The sequence below is a fragment of the Halyomorpha halys genome, unplaced genomic scaffold (assembly GCF_000696795.3).
Source record: "Halyomorpha halys isolate HHAL.00 unplaced genomic scaffold, Hhal_1.1 Scaffold670.1, whole genome shotgun sequence".
Taxonomy (NCBI): domain Eukaryota; kingdom Metazoa; phylum Arthropoda; class Insecta; order Hemiptera; family Pentatomidae; genus Halyomorpha; species Halyomorpha halys.
The window spans coordinates 476,777-497,670 of NW_027106188.1; the positions used below are offsets into that span (position 1 = coordinate 476,777).

Genomic DNA, 20,894 nt, shown 5'->3' on the forward strand with positions numbered 1-20,894 from the left:
CCCATTGTTAACACTAAATAAATAAATAATACTCAACTAATTTCCATACAGGCGATAATGTACAATACCCTGGGCGTCCAGAATAATATTTTCAGCCAAGATCGCAATATCCCCAATGCTATCATCTGAGTCTTCCAAAAAATTTCTAGTACAATTTGGAATTGTTCCACAAGATCCACACCAGAGACCTCTCATGGTGAAGTCTTTCTCTCTAATGGTCTTGTAGAATTTTACTTTTAGAAAAGGGATGCATTTTCATAGATTTCTTTTATTCCCCCTTTCACTCCACCTGCCTGATCAAGGTCATTATTCTCAAATCGCACCATTGGAACCAGAGCTATGCCTTCGAAATAATTAACATTATTGAAATTAAGTAATCAATATCAACTTAATTATATGTCCACCAGTGGATGAATAAGTTGAAGATGAAATGTGAGAAATCAAGTGAATATTTCTATTGTAATAACAGTTAAGAGATATCCATTGTAATATTTAATAAATCAAGTACATAACGTTTATTTATATTGTTTTGTAATATTTTTTCTCAATTTTAAATTTATGATTAATGTTGATAAATAGTATACAATTACACCTTGTTCTTTATTAATCTGAATTATTTATGTAATTTTGAAAAAAAAGAGAGTAAGATATTTTTGATTTAAAATCTAATCAATTTATATTATTGCCACAATATCCATACTATGGTATAAAAAAGATAATTTTATCATTATTTGTTCTGCAATTTAAATAAAATATGGAAAGTGTTGTTGCATTTTGTGGTTTATGATTGGTAAGAACAATAATTTCCATAACTGTTAAGTGGTTTTTCTAATTAACTCTCGTTAAAGTCCTTAATTCAGTTACCTCAAAACAAAATCCTCCCTGAAATTGCCAATATCCTTTATATTACTTGAGTACTTTGGTAAAAGAAGGGCCAATATCCAGTTTATTAATTTGAGAAAATATAATATAATGTGTATATTGGCTCTTTTTTATTTTATTGTAGATTTTACATTGGTTGTTTGAAAACGTTTCTCCAACTTGAAATCTAATAAGGTTAAGGCATTGGCCTTCATTTCATTTACTACTCCCACCTTTTCAAATTAACAGATGGGATAAATTCAAGGATGCTAAATTTGGACACTGGCCCTTCTTTTACCAAGGTAGCGATGTGTATGTATTTTTTTCTTGTGAATGAGATTTTTTTTTTTTTTTTTAGTAGTAGAGATAAAATCTTAAATTAAATGAAGTGTGATTATAAGTACACATCAGCATGAGAATTCTCCTCACTAAAAAAAACACATCTTTATTGATCATTGCCATCCCCTTGAAGCTGTTAGGCATTACATTGGTTGGAGGCAAGATGACTGTGTTACTTCTAGGTTGAACTTCCCCATTTTTCTAGGACATCCATGCTGTCGGGAATGGCTTCACCTCCCACAAGATGAGCAAGGAAGGTATTCATCCAGATAGGATGAAAAACATGGAAATGGTTACTCTAGTCAGAAACCTTCCCTAACTATTCACCAATATTTGGTACAATCCAAACCATCATATTATTCACTAGTATTGTTCTCCTGCCTGCTAAGTGTACTGCTATAAGTATTGGCTCAGCTATGAGGAGGCTTCCCGAAGCCAATAATAATGATAGACTTTTCCATAGTGTGATTTCCGAAAGTTTTCCACAAACCACCATCATCAGTAGTAGAAAGGTGAGGGAGACAACCAGACAGCCTGACCATTGGAGAATTTGAATATCCAATCATGAGATATCATGGTGTGCAGATATCAGACTTCAGTTTGATGAAAATCAAAGCCGTTCGTAGGGGAGAGAGTTGAGGCGTAACCTGAGCAACCTTGTAACTGCGTCGGAGCCAGTTAGAATCTGGCCTGGAGGGGGGATTGATTTTTATTTCTGGAGGCTTCAGGAAATGAAAACTTGACCGCCCACTGTTAAGGGGTATTGGAATTGTTATTGTCACTTGGGACAAAATTGCAACATGAATCTTGATTTGGAAATTTTTGTTGTGGAGCCCAAAATGAATCTATTCTAAATCACAAGAGCCCCACTGTGAACTAGTCTTAAGATACGGCATAAATAACTCGAAAACTACATATCTTCCAGAATAAAGGGTCGTGACAGCTGTGCGGGTTGGAGTATAGGTCCCATAACGCCTGGTTCAGAAGTTGTGGGTTCGATTCCCACCTGGGGTAGTTAATATTTATTTCTCAGTGTTCCCGAGAAATGAACAACAGCAGCAACAACTCTGGTAGCTAAAAGGACCACTAGGCCCACTTACCAAAATAATATCCCCCCCAGATACCAATGCCAATCTTCCATAACAATCCAGGCACTTTTATGAATTAGATTGTCTCTACAACTAATTTAAATAATTTTGATCAGTTCAATGTTAGCGAAGATGCAGCAAACTATTTTTTTGGGAGGGGAGTACCGTCTGTACCCCTAATGGAGGACCAACTCTAATTTTACAAATTATATCTCAATAATGAAATGAAACAACTTAATCAAATGTTAACTAAACTTTTTACAACCCAGTTTTATTATTCCACATTATATGTTAAATAAAATATTACACGGTTTCAACTGAAAACTTTTTTATATAATTGAGAGAAAATTTATAAATAAAATGTAATTCATATTTTATCTCTTACTCCCCCCCCTTCTTCCCCCCGAATGGCTTAGGTAATTCATTGAGCTACAATTGTCAAAATTCACAGGATTTCACTAATTGTGTAAGTTTGTGCCATCAAACTCGAATATGAACCTGCTTAAGACAATACTGACTCTATTTATTCTTATTTATAATAATAAGTGCCATATATTGGATGAGTTGTATAAATAAGATCTTTCTTAATTAACATAACTAGGGATTGAGAAAGCTATTTCGAACCCCCCTCCCCTTAACAAAAACCATCTGAAACTAAAGTACACACACTTAAGTTTACAGTTAAGATATTAGTAGTTTTATAACACGATTGTTAAAATATTAGAAAGCAATGTAAAAAATATGAATTTTAATTTTTATATCAGTCAAAGTTTACAATAATATTTTTATGTTACTCCTGAGGGGTTCAACACTGAAGGCAGTTGATAGGATCAAACACAATCACGAATATTTTTAACATATAAAAATACAATTTTTATTCATAATAATTTTAATATATACAATTTTTCTTAAGAAGTTTTTTTAGCATTGTTCTGAGCAAATAGTTTCTTACCATTGACTACTTACTTTTTCTGTTCGGTTACCAAACCTGCTACTCTCAAGAAGCATGAGCAATAGTACAATTGTGCGCGTCATATGTGTGTAACTGAATAGTGTGTTAGTTAGTTTTAATTGTATATATTATGATGTGAAGTAATTATGTAGCCCATAGGAACGATAAAGACTTTACTAATTAGGTTTGAAGACTCATATCTTCCTAAGGGATTAGTGTATTTTAGAATTAAATGGCGGCTGAAGACAAATGGTATTGTACTAAGGAAGAATTGGCGAATACTCCAAGTAGAAAGTGTGGTTTCGATGGCGATAAAGAACTATCCAGCAGACAGCAAGCTGCTAATTTCATTCAAGATATGGGCCAACGGTTATTGGTGTATCCTTTACAAATGTTTATTGTGCAATATTATTTGTTTCTTATTTTTTTAATGCATGTTTAATTATATTTGCTAACACGTTTTCATCTGAGTTTGTTGATTTGGTGCTCAATAGTGCATCAATTCCTCAATATTTTAACAATTCTTTATTTAAAGTAAGATGTGTGTTTAGGTTATGGTGTACCATATTTTCAATTATTTATTTTTTCTATTATTGTTTTTCTTAATTTTAACTTTATTATACTTGGTTGTTTTAGATTTTATGTATGACGTATATTGAAACAATATTGCTATTTGCTGCTATTTATGAATATTTGAACTTGAAAGATTAGGTTTAGAAAATGGAAGTGATTTATCTTTGTTTAATTAAATTGTTTTCATAAAAGCTCTAATAGCTGCTTGGTTACAATAATTTTTAGCTGTTTATGCTTTAGACAAAAGGAATTAAACTTAATGGTTTTAGTAAAATTACAAAGTTAAGCATAGTTGGATATTGTTAGGAGTTGTTGATGGTGTTCCAATAGCTCTGTATTCGTTGTTTAATAATTGTGTTATAATTTAAGTTATGAAATTTTATTTGTGTATGATGATATATTAGTTTTGTAACTATCGTACATTGTTTAGCTGGTCACATTTTCATTTTTGTTTTCCTCAGTTATAGGTAGGTATCATCCTATTACATCAATGCTTTTGCTCATGTTGACCTACATCTTTGTTTTCCTTTATTATGTTTTAAGTGTAATTGAACTAACTTGACCAAAATGTGCTATAACAATCTTGGTGCAGAGTTTAGTCACATTGCTTTTATGGCCCTTTGTTTCTTATTTTCTCCTTTGAATTGATTCAGTTCTAATGGAATTTTCTCAATATACTTAAAATTTCTTTTGTGTGGTTTACATTGGTTGATACATACATTTGTTGATGTCAATGTATATGTAATATTTATTCATAAAATATTAGTTATATAAATTTCATTGGTTTTGATCTCTTTAAAAAACTGAAACATTTAGCATAACTATTTATTTTCAATTTCTGAAAGTTATTAGCATCATTCAGCTAATTTCACTTATTAGATTGTCTTTTTTCAACTTCATTAGAATTATAAACAGAATCATTATTTAAACATCTAGTTTGCTACTTTTTAGGAATCGTTTACATCTATCTGAATGCCTTACATTGTTCTATCAGACCTTATATGCACCTTCTAGTTTTATTCAACAGATTTATAGTTATTTAATTTTTCAGTTAATTGCTGGATATTATTTCTTAAGGTATTGTAAATCCTTTTCAAAAGGTTTTTTTGTTAGTTGGTGTGGCTGTTCATTGTAACCAATCTTATGAGTTAATATGGTTAAAAAAAATCATGTGTGCTTCTCTAACTAAATCCTAGTTACTATTCATCTACTTTTATCTTAAAGTTAACCTCCTTTATTGTAAAATATTCCACTTTATAATGTACCATTATACCACATGTGGTAGTCTTCAATCAAGCATGTTCATTCATTGTGTCCTGAGTTTTTTTTTGTTATATAAACTAACCTGTAGTGAATAAAGATGGTTAAGTATTTATTTATATTGTCTCTTTCCTAGGATGCTTTGATATTATTTTATTTGTAGTTTGTTTTATTTTTAAAATTGAGCAGGTGCATTTATGAACTATGAAGGTATGTTTTTTGAAATATTACTATGCTGTAGTTTATTCTTAAAAAGTTCTATGTTTACTATCATCAGCGATCTTAATGGAATAAGGTTTATTAAATGAGGGGCATTATTAGATTTTCCATGATTTCTGAAAGCTTTGTAGTAGTATAAATGTTTTTGTTTATTGGTTCTATGACCCTACTCTAGGCTATATAGGACAGGAAGGTTATACTATCCAACTGGTTATCCACCTTGCCTTGGTTGCCATATTTCCTTTTACTAACAGGTTGTTTTGGTGCAGATTTATTTTTTAGGTCACAAATCAATCCTAAAGTGCTTAAATGTTAAATTTTTCTGATTAGCTAATCCTCAAAAGCATCAAATTTTGTCATTCTAAGATCAAGGTGGTCACCTTAAACAATAAGCTAAATTTGGCTTTATAACCTTTCTTAGAGCTAAAGCAGGCATCATGATTTTTATCTTGTTGATATTTTGTAGACTACAGGATTTTATAAGCCAATAGTTTCAGTGGTACCTTGCACAGCAAGTAAAATCTCGTATAAATTTTTGGTGTGCTGTAGGGTAGTAAGAATCCAACAAATCACCTCACTCCTCAAAACCAATTGTTCCAACTGATTATTAGTATAGAAAACTAATGGAGTAGTATAATGAACTCTTCCTTCCGTTTTGCTATTATTTAGCTGTTTTTGGTATCCCAATTATTCTCAAGAGCTTTTTAATCTGTACATTGAGGTAGATGTATGCATATAATTATCTTAATTACTTGTTTACCAAGTTTCCCATTTTATTGGAAAATAGTGTGACCTAAGTTGTTAATTAGGTACTGTGAGTAGCAAAATTGCTAAATCCACCCTTCTGATATTTATGATATTCTTATTAGTTCCTGAGAATGTAGTATTTATGGGTTTGCTGAACATTTAAAATTAATTATCCACATTGAGGATTATAATAATTTATATTTATTTGATTATTATTTAAAGTCTATTGATCATTTAAAGTTTATTCATTTAATTTGTTATTATTATTTTTTTTTATTTATGTTGAAATCATGTGCATGTGTTTGTTAGTGGATTTATGTGTAGCTATATTATAACAATCCATAGGCAATGATAGCCACAAGGTTTTGTGCCTTTCAACAAAAACAAACAAACAAGTTTGTAGATCAATTGCGTACCTTACTCTACATATTCATTTAGATTGGTATAATTATAGCTTGCTTATACTTATTTAAGAAAATAAAGAGAAGAGAACTAAAAAAAATATTGTATTCATGTATAGTCCATACAAACTGCATTGTTATACAACATAACAATTTACTTAAAAATTACAGATAGAAAAAACTATTAGAAAAAATATTAAATGAACAAAAAATAAAATAAAAGAGTGGATTTTGAATATATAAAAGTAAATTGTTGGGTTGGATGTATGCTTTTCATTAATAGGTGTAGAAGTTTCAGAAGAAAAAAAAATATTTATTTAAGAAAAATTAATTTTTTAAATCTTCAAACTTTCAAATTTCCAATATAATATGTAAAAAATATTAAATAAATAAAAATATAAAATCTTTGATGTAGATATTGATAACTTTTTTCTTGACTATTGCAGGTGTGTGTGTATATATATTTAGGCGATGTTTTGCAACTTTATTGTTTGCATAGTCATGTTCCACAATGAAAAAAACAGTTTTTTAGAACAAATACTTTCTTTAACTAATTTATATTAAACTACAAGTGCATAGTGTAATTTATTATGATTAATAACTATTACAGTTAAAACATTGCTTAATAAAAACATTACTTATAATTGTTTATTATAGTATGTTCTACGTTGTGATCCAACTAACTCCATGTTTGTGCCAGAACTGAATAGGCTTTGAAATGGAGGTAGGTTTGTTTTGGTTTTTCTAACAGGTAACCTTTTTTTTCTTGCAGGTAGTCCATCTGTTTTTTGTATTTTGTCTGTTTATATTTAGTGTTGTTAGTTGTGTCTTATGTATTTATTAGGTTAGTGGTACATAAATTTAAATTTTGTATAACTGATTGCTCAGTGCTTATATTTTTCTATAGTAATTAATTCTTTAAAATTTTTCTTAAATTTGTTTTTTCCCAATGTATGATTTTTGGTACATCAAATTTGAATTTATGTTGTGTTTGTCTAAAATATGTGGTGAAAGCAGTTTGGTCATGTTTGTTAGGGTTATTTGTTATAGTGGTACAACTATATTTCTGTTGATATACCCTTTTTGAAATACTGTTCTGAAGTTCCAAAATGGGATTTCCTGTAGTTCTCTTCACAGGAAATTTTGTATACTATATTAGATTGTAGCACTATTTTGTCTTTGCCTTTTGTATTGGTGTAAAGTTTAGATAAAGTGGCCTTGTTTTTGTATGTAATTACATAATCTTTTTTATTTTTGTTGTTTTGAGTTTTTGATTTTCTCTCTGAAAGTGTTGGCATATAAGGAATTGTGTAGTTCCTTATGCTGTTGGTTCCTTTGGGTTATGGTTGTGTCAATTTTTGTGTTTGCTTTAACTGACAGATTAATTGTGTTCAATTAACACAGAGTAGTTTATGTCTGACCTATTTGATAGGATGAGATCAACTACTTTATTTTCTGCTGATTTTAGGTATATAGGGGAAATTAATTTTTCGTGCCCGACATATTAACTTTTTAGCAATGTTGATTTTATATCTTTTTGGGCTGATATAGTCCATATATGAATGAATAGTTTTTTTCCCACCATTTTGTTTCTATTTCCCTGATTTTATCAGATATTTATTTAGAAGATTTATTAGATACTGTAATATCTAAAATACTGTTTCATGTACAAATTTGTAACAGTATTTTAGGTTTTACTGTATCTAATAAATCTATATAAATATCTGTTATAATCAGAAAAATTGAAACAAAATGGTGGAAAAAAACCTATTCTGGTTTGTGCTGTCGGTCATGGGCTTGCTGGAAATGTATGAAGAGATGATGGAGAGTAACATCAAGTTCATTCGTCTTTTCCAACAGCTGTCTCAGGGTGATTATGCAGTCAGTCAGTTGTCGACCTTCCTTGTCTGAGTCCGTTTTAGTAGTCACCAACAATCTTCTCCATGTATGTCTTCAACCTCCGACAACTCAAAGACGATAGCACTTTGTAGGCTACGTTAAGTAGGGCTATACCTCTGTAATTCTCACATTCCAGCCTGTTTCCTTTTTTATAAATGGGACATAAAAGAGCTGTGGACCAATTTATTTGCATCCTTTAATTCACTCATACATCAAAAATTATTTCTGATAGTTTGTCAAGAACTGTCCTGCCACCATACTTCAGCAGTTCCACTATTTAATTTTTAATGGTGTGCAGTACTTCCCAAGCCTCCTCCTTCTCAGGTGGTGTTTCCACATCGTTTCCATCTTCATTTTCTAGGGTATGATCAATGTTTTAATTGTAATAGTTATGAATCATAAATTATACTAAGCACTTGTAGTTTTATAGTTATTAGTTAAAGAAAGCATTTATTCTTTAAAACTATTTTTTTTCATTGCAGGGCATGACTATGCAAACAATAAAGTTGTGAAATGTCGCCTAAATAAAGTTGTATTATTGTCTTATCCTAAAGACCCACAAAAAAAAAAAAAAAAAAAAATATTCATTCATATTGTTAAATATGTTTACTCCATATTCCTTATACTTTCTGTAAACCGAACACCCCACTGCAGCAATAGTTGAAATTACCGAGATTACACTATACTTAGTATGTAATTGAATTTTACTCATAAATCATTTAATTACATTTAGGAAACATTAAATTTCTTGCATTAGAGGAAAAGTGACTTATGCCGCTTTTATTCTTACCTACTCCTTTAATGAATATTTTCTAGAAGTTATTTCTACCAATGCTTGATCCCTGGTTTCTATAACTATAGAATAATAATATACTAGCTCCTGAGATATTGAGTTTTCTCAACAGATGGTTCATTTTCAACAAATGTTGCGCTTTCTAAAAATTGTGTTAACATTTTTTTTTTCTATACTTTAGTATTAAAAATACCTAATACATCATATAGCATTTCAAAGTTGTTTTATATGATTTTTTCTTCCCCCTTTTAGTTCTTTTCTCTATCTGGCAATAGTACCTATATAATAGTAAGACTATTGTCTTATCTGACAAACTATAGTTATACTTTTAGTTGAAAAATTATGGTATATGTATTGATTAACTAATGTTTACTGAAGTGGTTAATATGGTTTATTTATCATATTTTGATTATTTAATCTATTGTTATTTTCCTTAATTACAATTCTTCTAGTACTCAGCTATGCATCAATACTGCGATTGTATATATGCATCGTTTCTATTTGCACCATTCTTTTACTCGATTTCACCGAAATGCGATGGCTGCGGCTGCATTATTCCTTGCAGCTAAAGTTGAAGAACAACCTAGAAAGCTGGAACATGTTATCAAAGTGGCCCAGGTTTGTCTTCATAGAGAGCAACCTCCACTCGACGTTAAGTCTGAGGTACTCCTATGTTTTTATATGGTTTTTAGTTTGTAGAATAGAAACCATTGCTGTGAGTTTTTAATTTACTCAAACAATAATGTTCTAAATATATATAGAAATAATTTTTTTTTTCCTTTTGAGTTAATATTATTTTAATATTATAATTATGTATTAATTTACTGTTTTTATTTATTTTATTTTACAAAAATCAACTTTAGTTGAAATGTGTTTCGGAATAATTTGTGCAATAGCTTACACCTGAGCTTTATTTGCCCTGAACATTCTAAACAACTGAAATATATTTGCATGTGATTTAGTACCTGTGGGTACCATTTAGTTATAAAATAGAATTTAAGATGGTTCCTAATCTATATCTTAAAGCAAATGCAATTTGTAAAATGAACTTTAAGATGGTTACTAATCCATATTTTAAAGCAAATGCAATGTCTATATGGGGTTTATTTTAAGTCTCATATTTTATATGAAGCTTGAGGACTGAAATTTGCTTCAGATTATATGAAATTAGGGTGAATTACCATAAACGTCCATTATTCCCAAAACACTCATTCTCTTGTTGATTTGCTGAGTAAAGCTGTAGCTTCATTCCTATCTTCTGCAGGCAAATTTTGTGCCTTTTTATTTCTATTTCCCATTTGTAAAACTTAATCTTTAATTTCTTTTAAACAACACTTGTTCACCATATCTTTCAATCGTTATATATACAAAGAGCTTAAATTTTCTTTATATATCTTTTATTTTGTTAAATTTTTGAATGCATTTAACTACTTCTGTTGTTGACTAGTCTATATTTTAAAATTAATGTGTCTGCATCATATTAATCTCTGCGAACGTAGGTTATTTTAATTTAAACACAAATTTCTTTTGATCCTTTTCTTTCACTTTCATTATTCTTCTCCAACGTTTCAGCCCTTAGGCCATTGTTAAAGAATCTCCAAACTAGGTGTCACAAGCAAATGCCACTTTCTCAAACTATTACAAAAAAAAAAAAAAAAAAAAAAAATCAAATATACTGTAAATTCCCAAATTTTACCGTTTTTTATTAAGGGTACTGCGAAATGTTTGTGCAGCAGTGAATAAAGTTTGAGAACCGCTGTATCTTTACTCAATGCATCATCATCCAAATTTTAGTCTAAGAAAATCAATAAAATATAAAATGTCAATTACATTATTAACTAAAAACGTTAAAATACAAAATAATTTAATTTTTTTTAAATAACCAACCACCTTATCCTATTCCTTCTAAAAAACAAGATATTATTACTTATATTCTTAAATATATTAGTAGGTTGGTAGTTGAGTTGTTCGTAATTAATATAACTTAGTATTGTAGTCGAGTACTTTCTACTAAACAAAAAATTAATCTATTATACATTAATAAACTAATATAATTTACTCTATAATATTTGGAAGGAGGAGGGTGGAAGTAATGCATTAAATTCTAATATTTTCACCAAAGTATGGTTATTAATTTAAGTCCTTATATGCTTCTAATGTAAACTGTACAAGAAGATGGTTTATCTCATGGTCAGTTTTATGTTGTATTTAAAGAAAAGAAGAAAAAAAAGCCTTTAAATTTTATGTTTAGTATTTTTTATTTCTTATAATGATTCAATTTTTGAACTGTTCAGAACATCCAATACTATTTCTCGAGAAACAATATTTACATTGTTAATCCTGCTTACCACCAAATTTTTAAAAAATGTAACTCATTTGATAAACCAAACTATGACAGATTTTTTTGAACAAGGAGTCACTGAAACAACTCAATACATATATGTATTCTTAGTACATAACATTACTTGCTATATATTACACAAGTAATACAGTACAATGTTGATTGTTCAGTACTTTTCCATACTCGTGGCTAAGGGAAGAACATTTTTCCAGCCACGATAGCGGAATCAGAAGGGGGAGTCTTTTTACAATGTATTTGTGATAACTGTTGAAGAAATACAAAAATGATTATCGCATTTTATTAATTAAGAGATATTAAGAAAACAAATTAAGCTTGGGGTTATTTCAACGTTGATCTCACGTTTTACATTAGTTAGATAAGACCCTCTTTAGTCCAGAATATTTGACAATCTGACAATTATTTGTGGGATTGCCAAGATTTCACTGTACAAGTAAAATCACTGAATTTTACTTGGCAGTGAATGAGCATACTTATTTAGGTTTGTTGTTTATCAGTTATTCCGTTTATCTATCTTATTTAAATGAAGTATTCTGTTCTGTAATAAGTGTAACTATTACAGGCTTACATGGAACAAGCACAAGAACTTGTGGTTAATGAAAACATACTACTGCAGACCCTTGGATTTGATGTTGCGATCGATCATCCTCATACACACGTTGTAAGATGTTGTCATCTAGTCAGAGGTATGTGATATAATAATCTTTTTTTCTTTTTTACCCTTCTTGCTTTTTTAATAATATTTATTAAACAAAAAAAATTATTGATCTAACAAAAAATATACATCAATAATATAAAAGATTCATGCCTATTAAATGCAAATTTCTATTATTTTTTAAAATTTCGGAACTAGATCTTTTCATTGCTGTAGAAACATAGAGGGAGAGGGTTAATGTTTTGGTCATTAACAATTTATTTGATTTTTGTTGTTTTTGTTATGCATTTACAGTACTGAAACATTAAAGTTAATACAATGATTACAGTAGATATTGTTAACTATAAACCTCGAGCATTTGTTTCTTTCCTGTGACCATTGCAATTAGTATTAAGTTAAATTCTTATTATGATTTATGTTGTGTCTAAATATCTATAGAATTAAATTAGAATGATTAGTCTTGAAAACGTAAGCAAATCAACTTTCATTAAAATCTGCTTGCCCCTATAGACTTCCTTTAGTTCATACTTTTCAATATCTTTCCATTTCGATATTTTTAATAAATCTTTAAAAAAATTCCAAAATTTGACAAAATTGATTTGTTTAGATTTAACTTTATAATCTATATATTTGGTTGTTTGAAGGAAAGGAATACTAATGACAATTTTTTTAATTTCTTTTTTTGCTATATACTGTTGCCTTCACCCAAATTTACACCTCAGTATTGACAAAATTTGTAAATTAAATAGTAATATTTAAGTAATAACTATTGATAATTTCACAATTTTGGCAGAACAGAAGCATAAATTTGGTTTAGGCATCAGTAGATAGCAAAATTATCACTAGTACCCTTCTATTTCTAACCTTATATAATTTGAGGTTTTTAATATTTATTTGGTGAGGTTCGTAAATGATTTGTACAGAATATTTTTTATTATAGTTAGTATTCTCTTTTTTTTTTTTTTTTTTTTTTTTTCATTCCAAAAGAAAAATATATAAATTAAATTTTAAAAATAACTGGTATGAAATTATTTTTGAATCAATGAAAATTTCAGATGACATAGGAAACTTGTTTCAGTCTAAAAAAAAAAAAAAATTAAAGGCACGAGTCAAATGCAGATAATGGGACAGGAAATTAATAAATTCAAAAAACAATTTCATAAATTTCTTTTATAGTATTAATTATCTCTTTCATTAAAGGGGTTATGTTTGATTATATTTATTTCATGATTTTTTTGTTTAACACAACATTTTTTTGTTATTAAAATTATACATTTGATAAATTGTTATTGAGCAATTTATATTTTACATTTTTATTTTATTTATTTACCTTGTCAATAAATAAAATAAAAGTTGTTCATCAGAAATATTATTACATTTATTCACTGCTAAGTATTCACTGAGCTTAAGGTCTTTAATAAAATTATAATTTAAAAGTTGATTAAATCTGTTAGTTTTTTACTTTGTTTTGTTTTTTTCTTTTATCTAAAGGTGATTTAATCAAACTTAATTTAATCAAACTACTTACTTAATTGTTTTTATAGGATTATCAATTAGGGTTACTAGCTGGCTATTTAATGATTTTATTTATTATAAAAGTATGATGTTATACAAATATTAATAGCTGATTGAACGACTTTTTTTTTTTTTTTAAACTAAATTATAAGTGGTTTTGTGATTTAGTGAAAGATAAGCCCTTAGGAAGTTTATTTAATATTATTACAAAAATAATATTTTATATATATTATAAAATATTTTTTAATAATAACTAATTTTTTGAGCCAGTGAATACTTTTCAGTGAAAATTCATGTTGTCTTTTTCATATGATAGGTATATTAGTAATGTTTGTAATATTAGTAGTAACCTCAATGCCTTTTTATTTACATTATAAAAAATTCATGCTTTGTTATGTAAATAATTGTAGTAAAGTATTAAATTACATGGATTGTAAATAATATTTTATTTTAATGATATTTGATTTTTATTATTAATATCTAATACCCCCAGATTCATATCAATTCAATAATTGTCTGGATATTTCATACTGTTATCATTCCAACCCTTCGGTGGAGGTTTCTTTCATATGCTTATTTTATACTTATTTCTTCTTTATACATTACTTTTTTCTATTTCTTCTTATTTCTCAATGGCTGTTAAAATTTCTGCAAACTCTATGCTTATATTTGCATCATAGATTTTTTTTTTAATTTACTTAGAAAGAGAATGCTATCATTTAACACTACGATTCACCAGTTGCAGTTGTATTGCAGATTTTGATAAAATATTCTTATAAATACTGTAAAGTTCCATTGAGGTAGAAAAATTGTTTGTTCGATGTTTGGTTTGTTTCAACGCTTCTAACTCTCTAAAACTATTAGACTATAAAGTGTCCCCATTCTATTTGTTTTCAGACGTTATAATATACCACTTAGTATTATGGTGTATTATTCTTAGTAAATTGACATTATTACAAACTAGTGGCAGGATATCATCTGAACTTGAGTTTGAAATAAATATTTAGGATGCCAATAGGTTTCAATGTCTCAGATATTTTTCCTTCATTGATTGAATTGTCAACTTGTGGTTTTGCTGTAATGAAGAAGTTGCAACATGATTCAAAATTATCAAGGTAGTTAATAATTATTCCTTTAGATAGTTAATAGTTATTCCTTTAGATAGTTGATTGTTATTCCTTTAGTTAGTTGATAGTTATTCCTGTAGTTAGTTGATAGTTATTCCTGTAGTTAGTTGATAGTTATTCCTTTAGTTAATTGATAGTTATTCCTTTAGATAGTTGATAGTTATTCCTTTAATTAGTTGATAGTTATTCCTTTAGATTTTTATTCTATTCAATATTTGGTTTCATACAGAAATGATGAATGTTTTGTCTGAACTATTAAAATCTTGATGAGATTAACTGGATTGTTCTTTGTGGATTTATTCTTTAAATTGAGTTTGATACCCTTGAGTAGGTAGTCCAATCGATCAGTATGAAAAGAAATGTTTAGATTCCACGTCTCAGCTACCAAATGAGTTTTATGTCCTCTCTCTTGTAAAGAGAAACTATAGAAAAATTTAGCTTTGTTTGTTGAGTGCAGCTTTACATTTCTGTTTCCTGTTCACCGATTCCAATCAGTAGTTCCTAAGGCTTGAATGTTTTCATAAAATTAAACTTTGTTTTAAAGAGAAAAATTATTACATGTTTTTATTCTGTTTACAACTCTGATGTAGTAAGGCGTCGAGTTAAGAAGAATTTGGATTGGATACTGTCGAGTTACTTATTAGTATAAACAAATTATTGTTTTGTTCAGACATTTAAAGTTGAAGTTAAGATATTGTGGAATTCATAAGAGCTTTTTGTATCACATTATTAATCTGTGTTCAATGATTCGGTTCAACTCACTATTTCACAATATTTGATATAAACTTATATTTGTTAGAATATTGATCTGTTTTTTGTCCATTACTACTTATATGAGGATCATTCTAATATAATCAAGAATTTTTTTTTTAAATCGCTAACCAAAAATATGTCATTTTTCTTCATAATCGCCCACCTTTTTTATCAATTCTTCTCCTGGATCGTAAATTTATTATCCCTTCATTTTAAAAAGAAGAAGGGTAGGAGTGTTTCTTGAGCAAAAGCTGCTCACAAAACTCTCAACTCCCACTCACTCCCTCAGATCAAAAGTGAAACTCTGTCCTCCTAAAGCTTCTTTTAATGGTCCAAACATGTGAATGTAACATGGTTAAAAATGGGGGCTATTTGGTGGGTTTTGGAAGTTTTTCCCACTACTTTCTTCAAGCCTTTGATGCATTAAGTGAGCGGTTTGAGGCTGAGCATTAAGCGAAATCTTGACCTAAAATAAAAGATTAGCACCATTACCTTTTTACTCTCTACCATGCCATTTCTGGCATATGGAGTGATTATCCAACAGGTTACCAACCTATTCTAACCTGGAGGGAAGTTGGAAGTTTAATTCCACTTGGTCTGGTTCCCATCATAGATCAGTATGCTGGTGAAAGAACAACAAAACCTTTGGTTTATAAGCAGCAAAGAAGCCTTTTTGCAAACTTTGTTTCTCAACAAGCCAACATCATATTATTGTCGAGAATTGTATGGATTCTCCTAATGCTGATTTAAATTTCAGAAGCCATTGATGGAGATTTGGTTGCCCCCTCCAGTAAGGAAACTAACACCTTCAACAAAGTTTTCTCTTGAGCACTTCCTTGACCAGTGATGTTAAGAGTTTATTTTAACTCTTCTTCTTTATAGAAAGCTGTGTGCCAATGAAATACTCTTGTTTACGTCAAAGGATGTTTTTACTAATCTTTGTCCGTGATTCCTGAAAAATATCAACATGAAGGACACCTTCATTTGGCAAAAACTTAATTGTTATGCATTGTACAATGGACGCGGGTTACTTTTTTGTTACTGTTCCCCTGCTTGTGATGCTGGGCCCCTTAGCTGTTCTAATAATAGAGTCATGCCATTTTCTTGCTGAACTGTTAGTTTATAAACATTCTCGTTTATATTTAAATGACCCTCATAATTTACAGGTAAAGAGTTTTCGAGAATTATTTGCATTATTAAAATTTATTTTTATTCAAACTAAAAATACAAAAAATCTTTCTTTGCACCTAGAAGTATGCCAATTAGTGCTTTAATATCTATTTTTTGCCATGCATGATTAATAAAAATGTTGAGGACTAAAGTAGTAATGTTTTAGCAAATTTCATCAATTCTGCTTGATAGGTAAACAAAAGCTTATTTTTATATTACCAAAATTGTGTTGTTTGAATCAGAATTAAATTTTTACATACCAATATGGTACTTGAAGAAATATGAGTTTAAGTAATGAAAGGAATGTATTTCCACCAATAATTTTAAGAAGAAATAAAATTTGTTCTTAACGTTTTAAGCAATTTTTATTTTGTTTATATATATGTTTACATACACTCTTTAAAAAATACAACAGTCTCAATTTTTTTTTTAACAGATTAAAGAATTTGAAGAAGAAAAAATGGTATAATTACATAGTTTGTATTTAATTCATGAATTCACCGGGACAGGTTCATAAAGAACTTTTATACTTATCTTAACATGTTGAGTGACATGTTTCTCTTCTGGTGAAATTATTGTGATTCTTCTTTCTCATATGATCTTATGTTCTTAGAATTCCTCTATCAGATGAATATCTTTCTAAGTGAATACTATTTGACATTGTCAAAGATTAGCTTCTGGTTTTACTATTTTGTGCACTGTCAGAGGATGTCAATTTCTGTTTTCATTCTATTGAAATTCTACTCCCTATCTTGACTAAGAATCTTTCAATATGAAACTGAATTCTCTGCTTCAGTGTTTTCGCCCATTCCTCAAAGATAAATTAAATTTCAATGCAATTAATGGTTTTGTTTGTCCTCATGTCCTAAGAAAGATATTGTTATACCACTTTGCTTGGTTATAGCGCTTTATCTTCCTAAAAGATAATTAATGTGATGAACTGCTTCCTTATATGATTATGAATGCTATGCTTTATATTTGATAAAAATACAATAAATGTAATAATATTCTTAATTTTTTATGTCTAAAAATGCAATATATTTGGTACTAGCTAATGGTTTTACTATTAGAAATTCAACAACTTGTGACTGTTTTGGTTAATAAGATATTGCGTTCTTACTAATCTAGGCAATATAGAACCTCTATTGATTCTTGTTCTTTTATGACCTCACTAGGTATGTCTAGTAAGTCCTCCCTTTTATTAGTCCCTAAATCACTCCCTGTATATGTTTAACTTGGAGATAAAAAGGGCTGAGAATCTTGGCAGGTTGATATCATGAGTGATTTGGTGTACAGCATAATCTTGGTAATCCGAACTAATTGCTGTAGGAGGGTGTACAGATTACTGAAAAGTATTAGAAAAATGGTGTAGAAAAATTCAGCATTGTGATTTAATTTGTTAAAATTATAAGATTGTTTATTTACAAGTGCAAAAAAAGTATTTAAAAAATACTCTGCTTGGATTTATTTTAAACGTGATAAAAAAAAAATTATTTGATGATCAAAATTTGCATTGCACTTATTTCTACTATTAATTAAATTAGTTTTACAGAACCAAATGATTTATACAATAGATATTATGAACACTTTGATAGGAATTATAGTATCCGATATCGAAACTGTGAAAAAATTTCCACTTAGATTTTCCCGGTGATTACAATAACTTTTTTATAGATCGAGAAGTTAATGTCCTTTACATGTGTGCACTTTTATTCGAAAACTAAGATGTTATGAGTTTTCTAAAAGAAAAAAAAAAGTAACTTTTTTTTACACGTTTGGTTTGCTTTAGTGTTGGGAGTACCGAGATTTGACTGTGTTTGTATTATATTAACAAGCATATTTATTCTCTTTTTAGAGATTTCTTTTTATTTATTCAACTCTCTCCTTGGGTTATTTGATCTTTACCTCTCCCAGGGATCTATCTATGCTCCATTAGCCATTACTTTGATGAGGAAACAAAATTGGAACTTACATGTTTATGTAAATTTAATGTCCTCATGTACTCTAATTAGGGCAGAAAGGACATGTTATCCCGCTGGTTACCAAATTTTTCTAGCCAGAGTGGGAAGGTCATTATTTATTCTGTATGTTTGTCTTGAAATTAGGGAAAACCCATTTCCTCTGGTTTGGGGTTTGTTATTGATGAGTTGGTGCCCCTTCTTGATTAGTGGTGGATGTTTCCTTTCCTTTTGAATGAAACAACAGAATTAAGAAAATTGGCTGAAAAACTTAAATCACTGTTGACTTAATTATCACATCATTAATTATAAATTGCTTCACATAAAATAAAATTGCATTATGAGTAAAGCAACTTTTGATTTTTTTTTTTTTTTTTTAATATGAATGTATGTTTACATATATAAAACATTTTTATTTCAACACATTATTACATATCGCTATTTCAAATATTTTCTCTTTTAGCAAGTTAATATTTGTTATTTAAAATTATTCAAGACATGTAAGTTTAAGGAACTATTGTGAAAAATATAATTAGTTAATTAAGCTATTAATAAGGTAATACAGTTAGGTAGAAGTGGTTAACCAGGAAATTTTCTTGAAATAATCATTCAAGATCTACCAGCCGAAACTAGAAACACTGATGAATCCATTTTGCGACAAGTATAAAGTCTACATGTGTACAAGTCAGTGACTAATGAAATATTAATTATTTATTTTCAAGAAAAAACCCTTAATACTTCTCACTTCTTTTTATTTTTATATTTTGGACTAATAGTCCATTATCCAATCCGCCTTAATGTCTTATAATCCTTCTAATTTTAAGGGATTTGTAATTGGTTGTTATTAGAAATTGACATATTTTCTTGTAGTGTCTATTTAAAATATTATATAATAAAGGAGTGTGTAGTAGAGTATAAATAAGTAAGATGATACAGTAAGTGAGAAATATTGAGGTTTTTCTCTTGAAAGTAAGTAAATTATTAAGTTATTTATCCTGTGTCCAAAGCAGAATAAAGAAAAATAAATTTTCCTTTTAAAAGAAAAAGGAGTAATTTTTTATACTTTTTAGGGGAAAAGTGTGAAAGTTTTTAAGTTTCTATAAATTTTCATGGAAAGGGTTCCGTTGGTTAAAATTAGAGTTCTACATCCTTTACATCTGATGACATACTTCCTCTCTTCTTCATGTATTCTTCTATAAACCCTCTTCTCTTCTTATCTTCATCATATCCATCACATTTTCTTGTAATCTTTCCTGCGACGAGAGTTATCATCTTTCCTTCTTTCTCTCCATCTGTAATCATCAGTATCTCTATCAACTGTCCTCCTCTTACCATCTTGCCTCTTCTTCTATTCTTTCTATCTTTGGCTCTATCTCTTTCTCTCCCTATAATAATCTCTTCTGCTAGTATGGCTATCCACACCCCTTGAGTTTTCCTTATCCTTAGGCTTTCGAATATATTGTACTCCAATACCTTTTTGTATACCTTTCTTAACTATTTCGAAATCTTGGGCACTCGCTACATTTTTACTGAGGGTTTTCGGTCTTGGTAATCTCAAGCTCTGCTGTAGGTCCAGATCACGCACCCCATCGGTTAAAATAGGGGATTTCATTTCCGTAAGTATTGACAAAAAATCTTCCATATTCGCTGCCTGACTGTGTGATAACTGTCCCTTATCTCGTTTTGTTCTAAATAACTCAACTATACTTCACTGCTTATCTAAAAAAAAAAAAAAAAAAATAGTTTCTTCTCATTTTCTTGCCCAAAATTCCACTTGTGACACCAATTGTAGCGTGTTACCCAGGCCAAGAAATAAATCACAAAGAACAGAAACAAAAACAATTTTTTTATTGCAAAGGAATGAAAATATTCACCACACTTTTAACTAACCTAGAGTTACTCTATTTTTTTTTTTTTTACTGGGCTGGTAATGAATTGTACTAGACGACTAATTAGCAACAACTCTTTTTCAAGTCATGGGCCAAAAACGCTAGAGGTCTGGTTCCGGACTGTAGTGTCAACTAAAACGCTCAAAATGTCCAAACTAATATGTACTAAATACAGACAAGAACAGGGCTGGTTAGAAACTATAATGGCTGCTAATTAGCAACAACTAATTTTTAAATGTAGATTGTCAGCCTGTTGCTAGGCAACATCTTAGCAACTGTTTAAAAACAAACTGTTTCTCTCACTTTTAAATATTTTAATATAAAATATATATATTT

General features: G+C 29.1%; 1 protein-coding gene and 1 long non-coding RNA gene across 2 annotated transcripts in view; one reads left to right on the top strand and one right to left on the bottom strand.

The window, feature by feature from the left end:
- Window positions 1-3,284: 3,284 nt before the first annotated feature.
- The window catches only part of CycT (Cyclin T), a gene marked incomplete in the record, with an annotated part of 31,854 nt that continues 14,244 nt past the window's right edge, over window positions 3,285-20,894 (top strand). The window contains 3 exon segments of the mRNA XM_067053715.1: window positions 3,285-3,618; window positions 9,585-9,795; window positions 12,054-12,177. Coding sequence (XP_066909816.1) covers window positions 3,473-3,618; window positions 9,585-9,795; window positions 12,054-12,177 — 481 coding nt within the window.
- On the bottom strand, window positions 17,062-20,793 carry LOC106685213 (uncharacterized). The gene is made up of 3 exons (XR_001343813.3): window positions 20,560-20,793; window positions 18,684-18,897; window positions 17,062-17,627 (listed from the first exon to the last, which is right to left on the bottom strand). It is a non-coding gene; the product is annotated as an uncharacterized lncRNA (long non-coding RNA).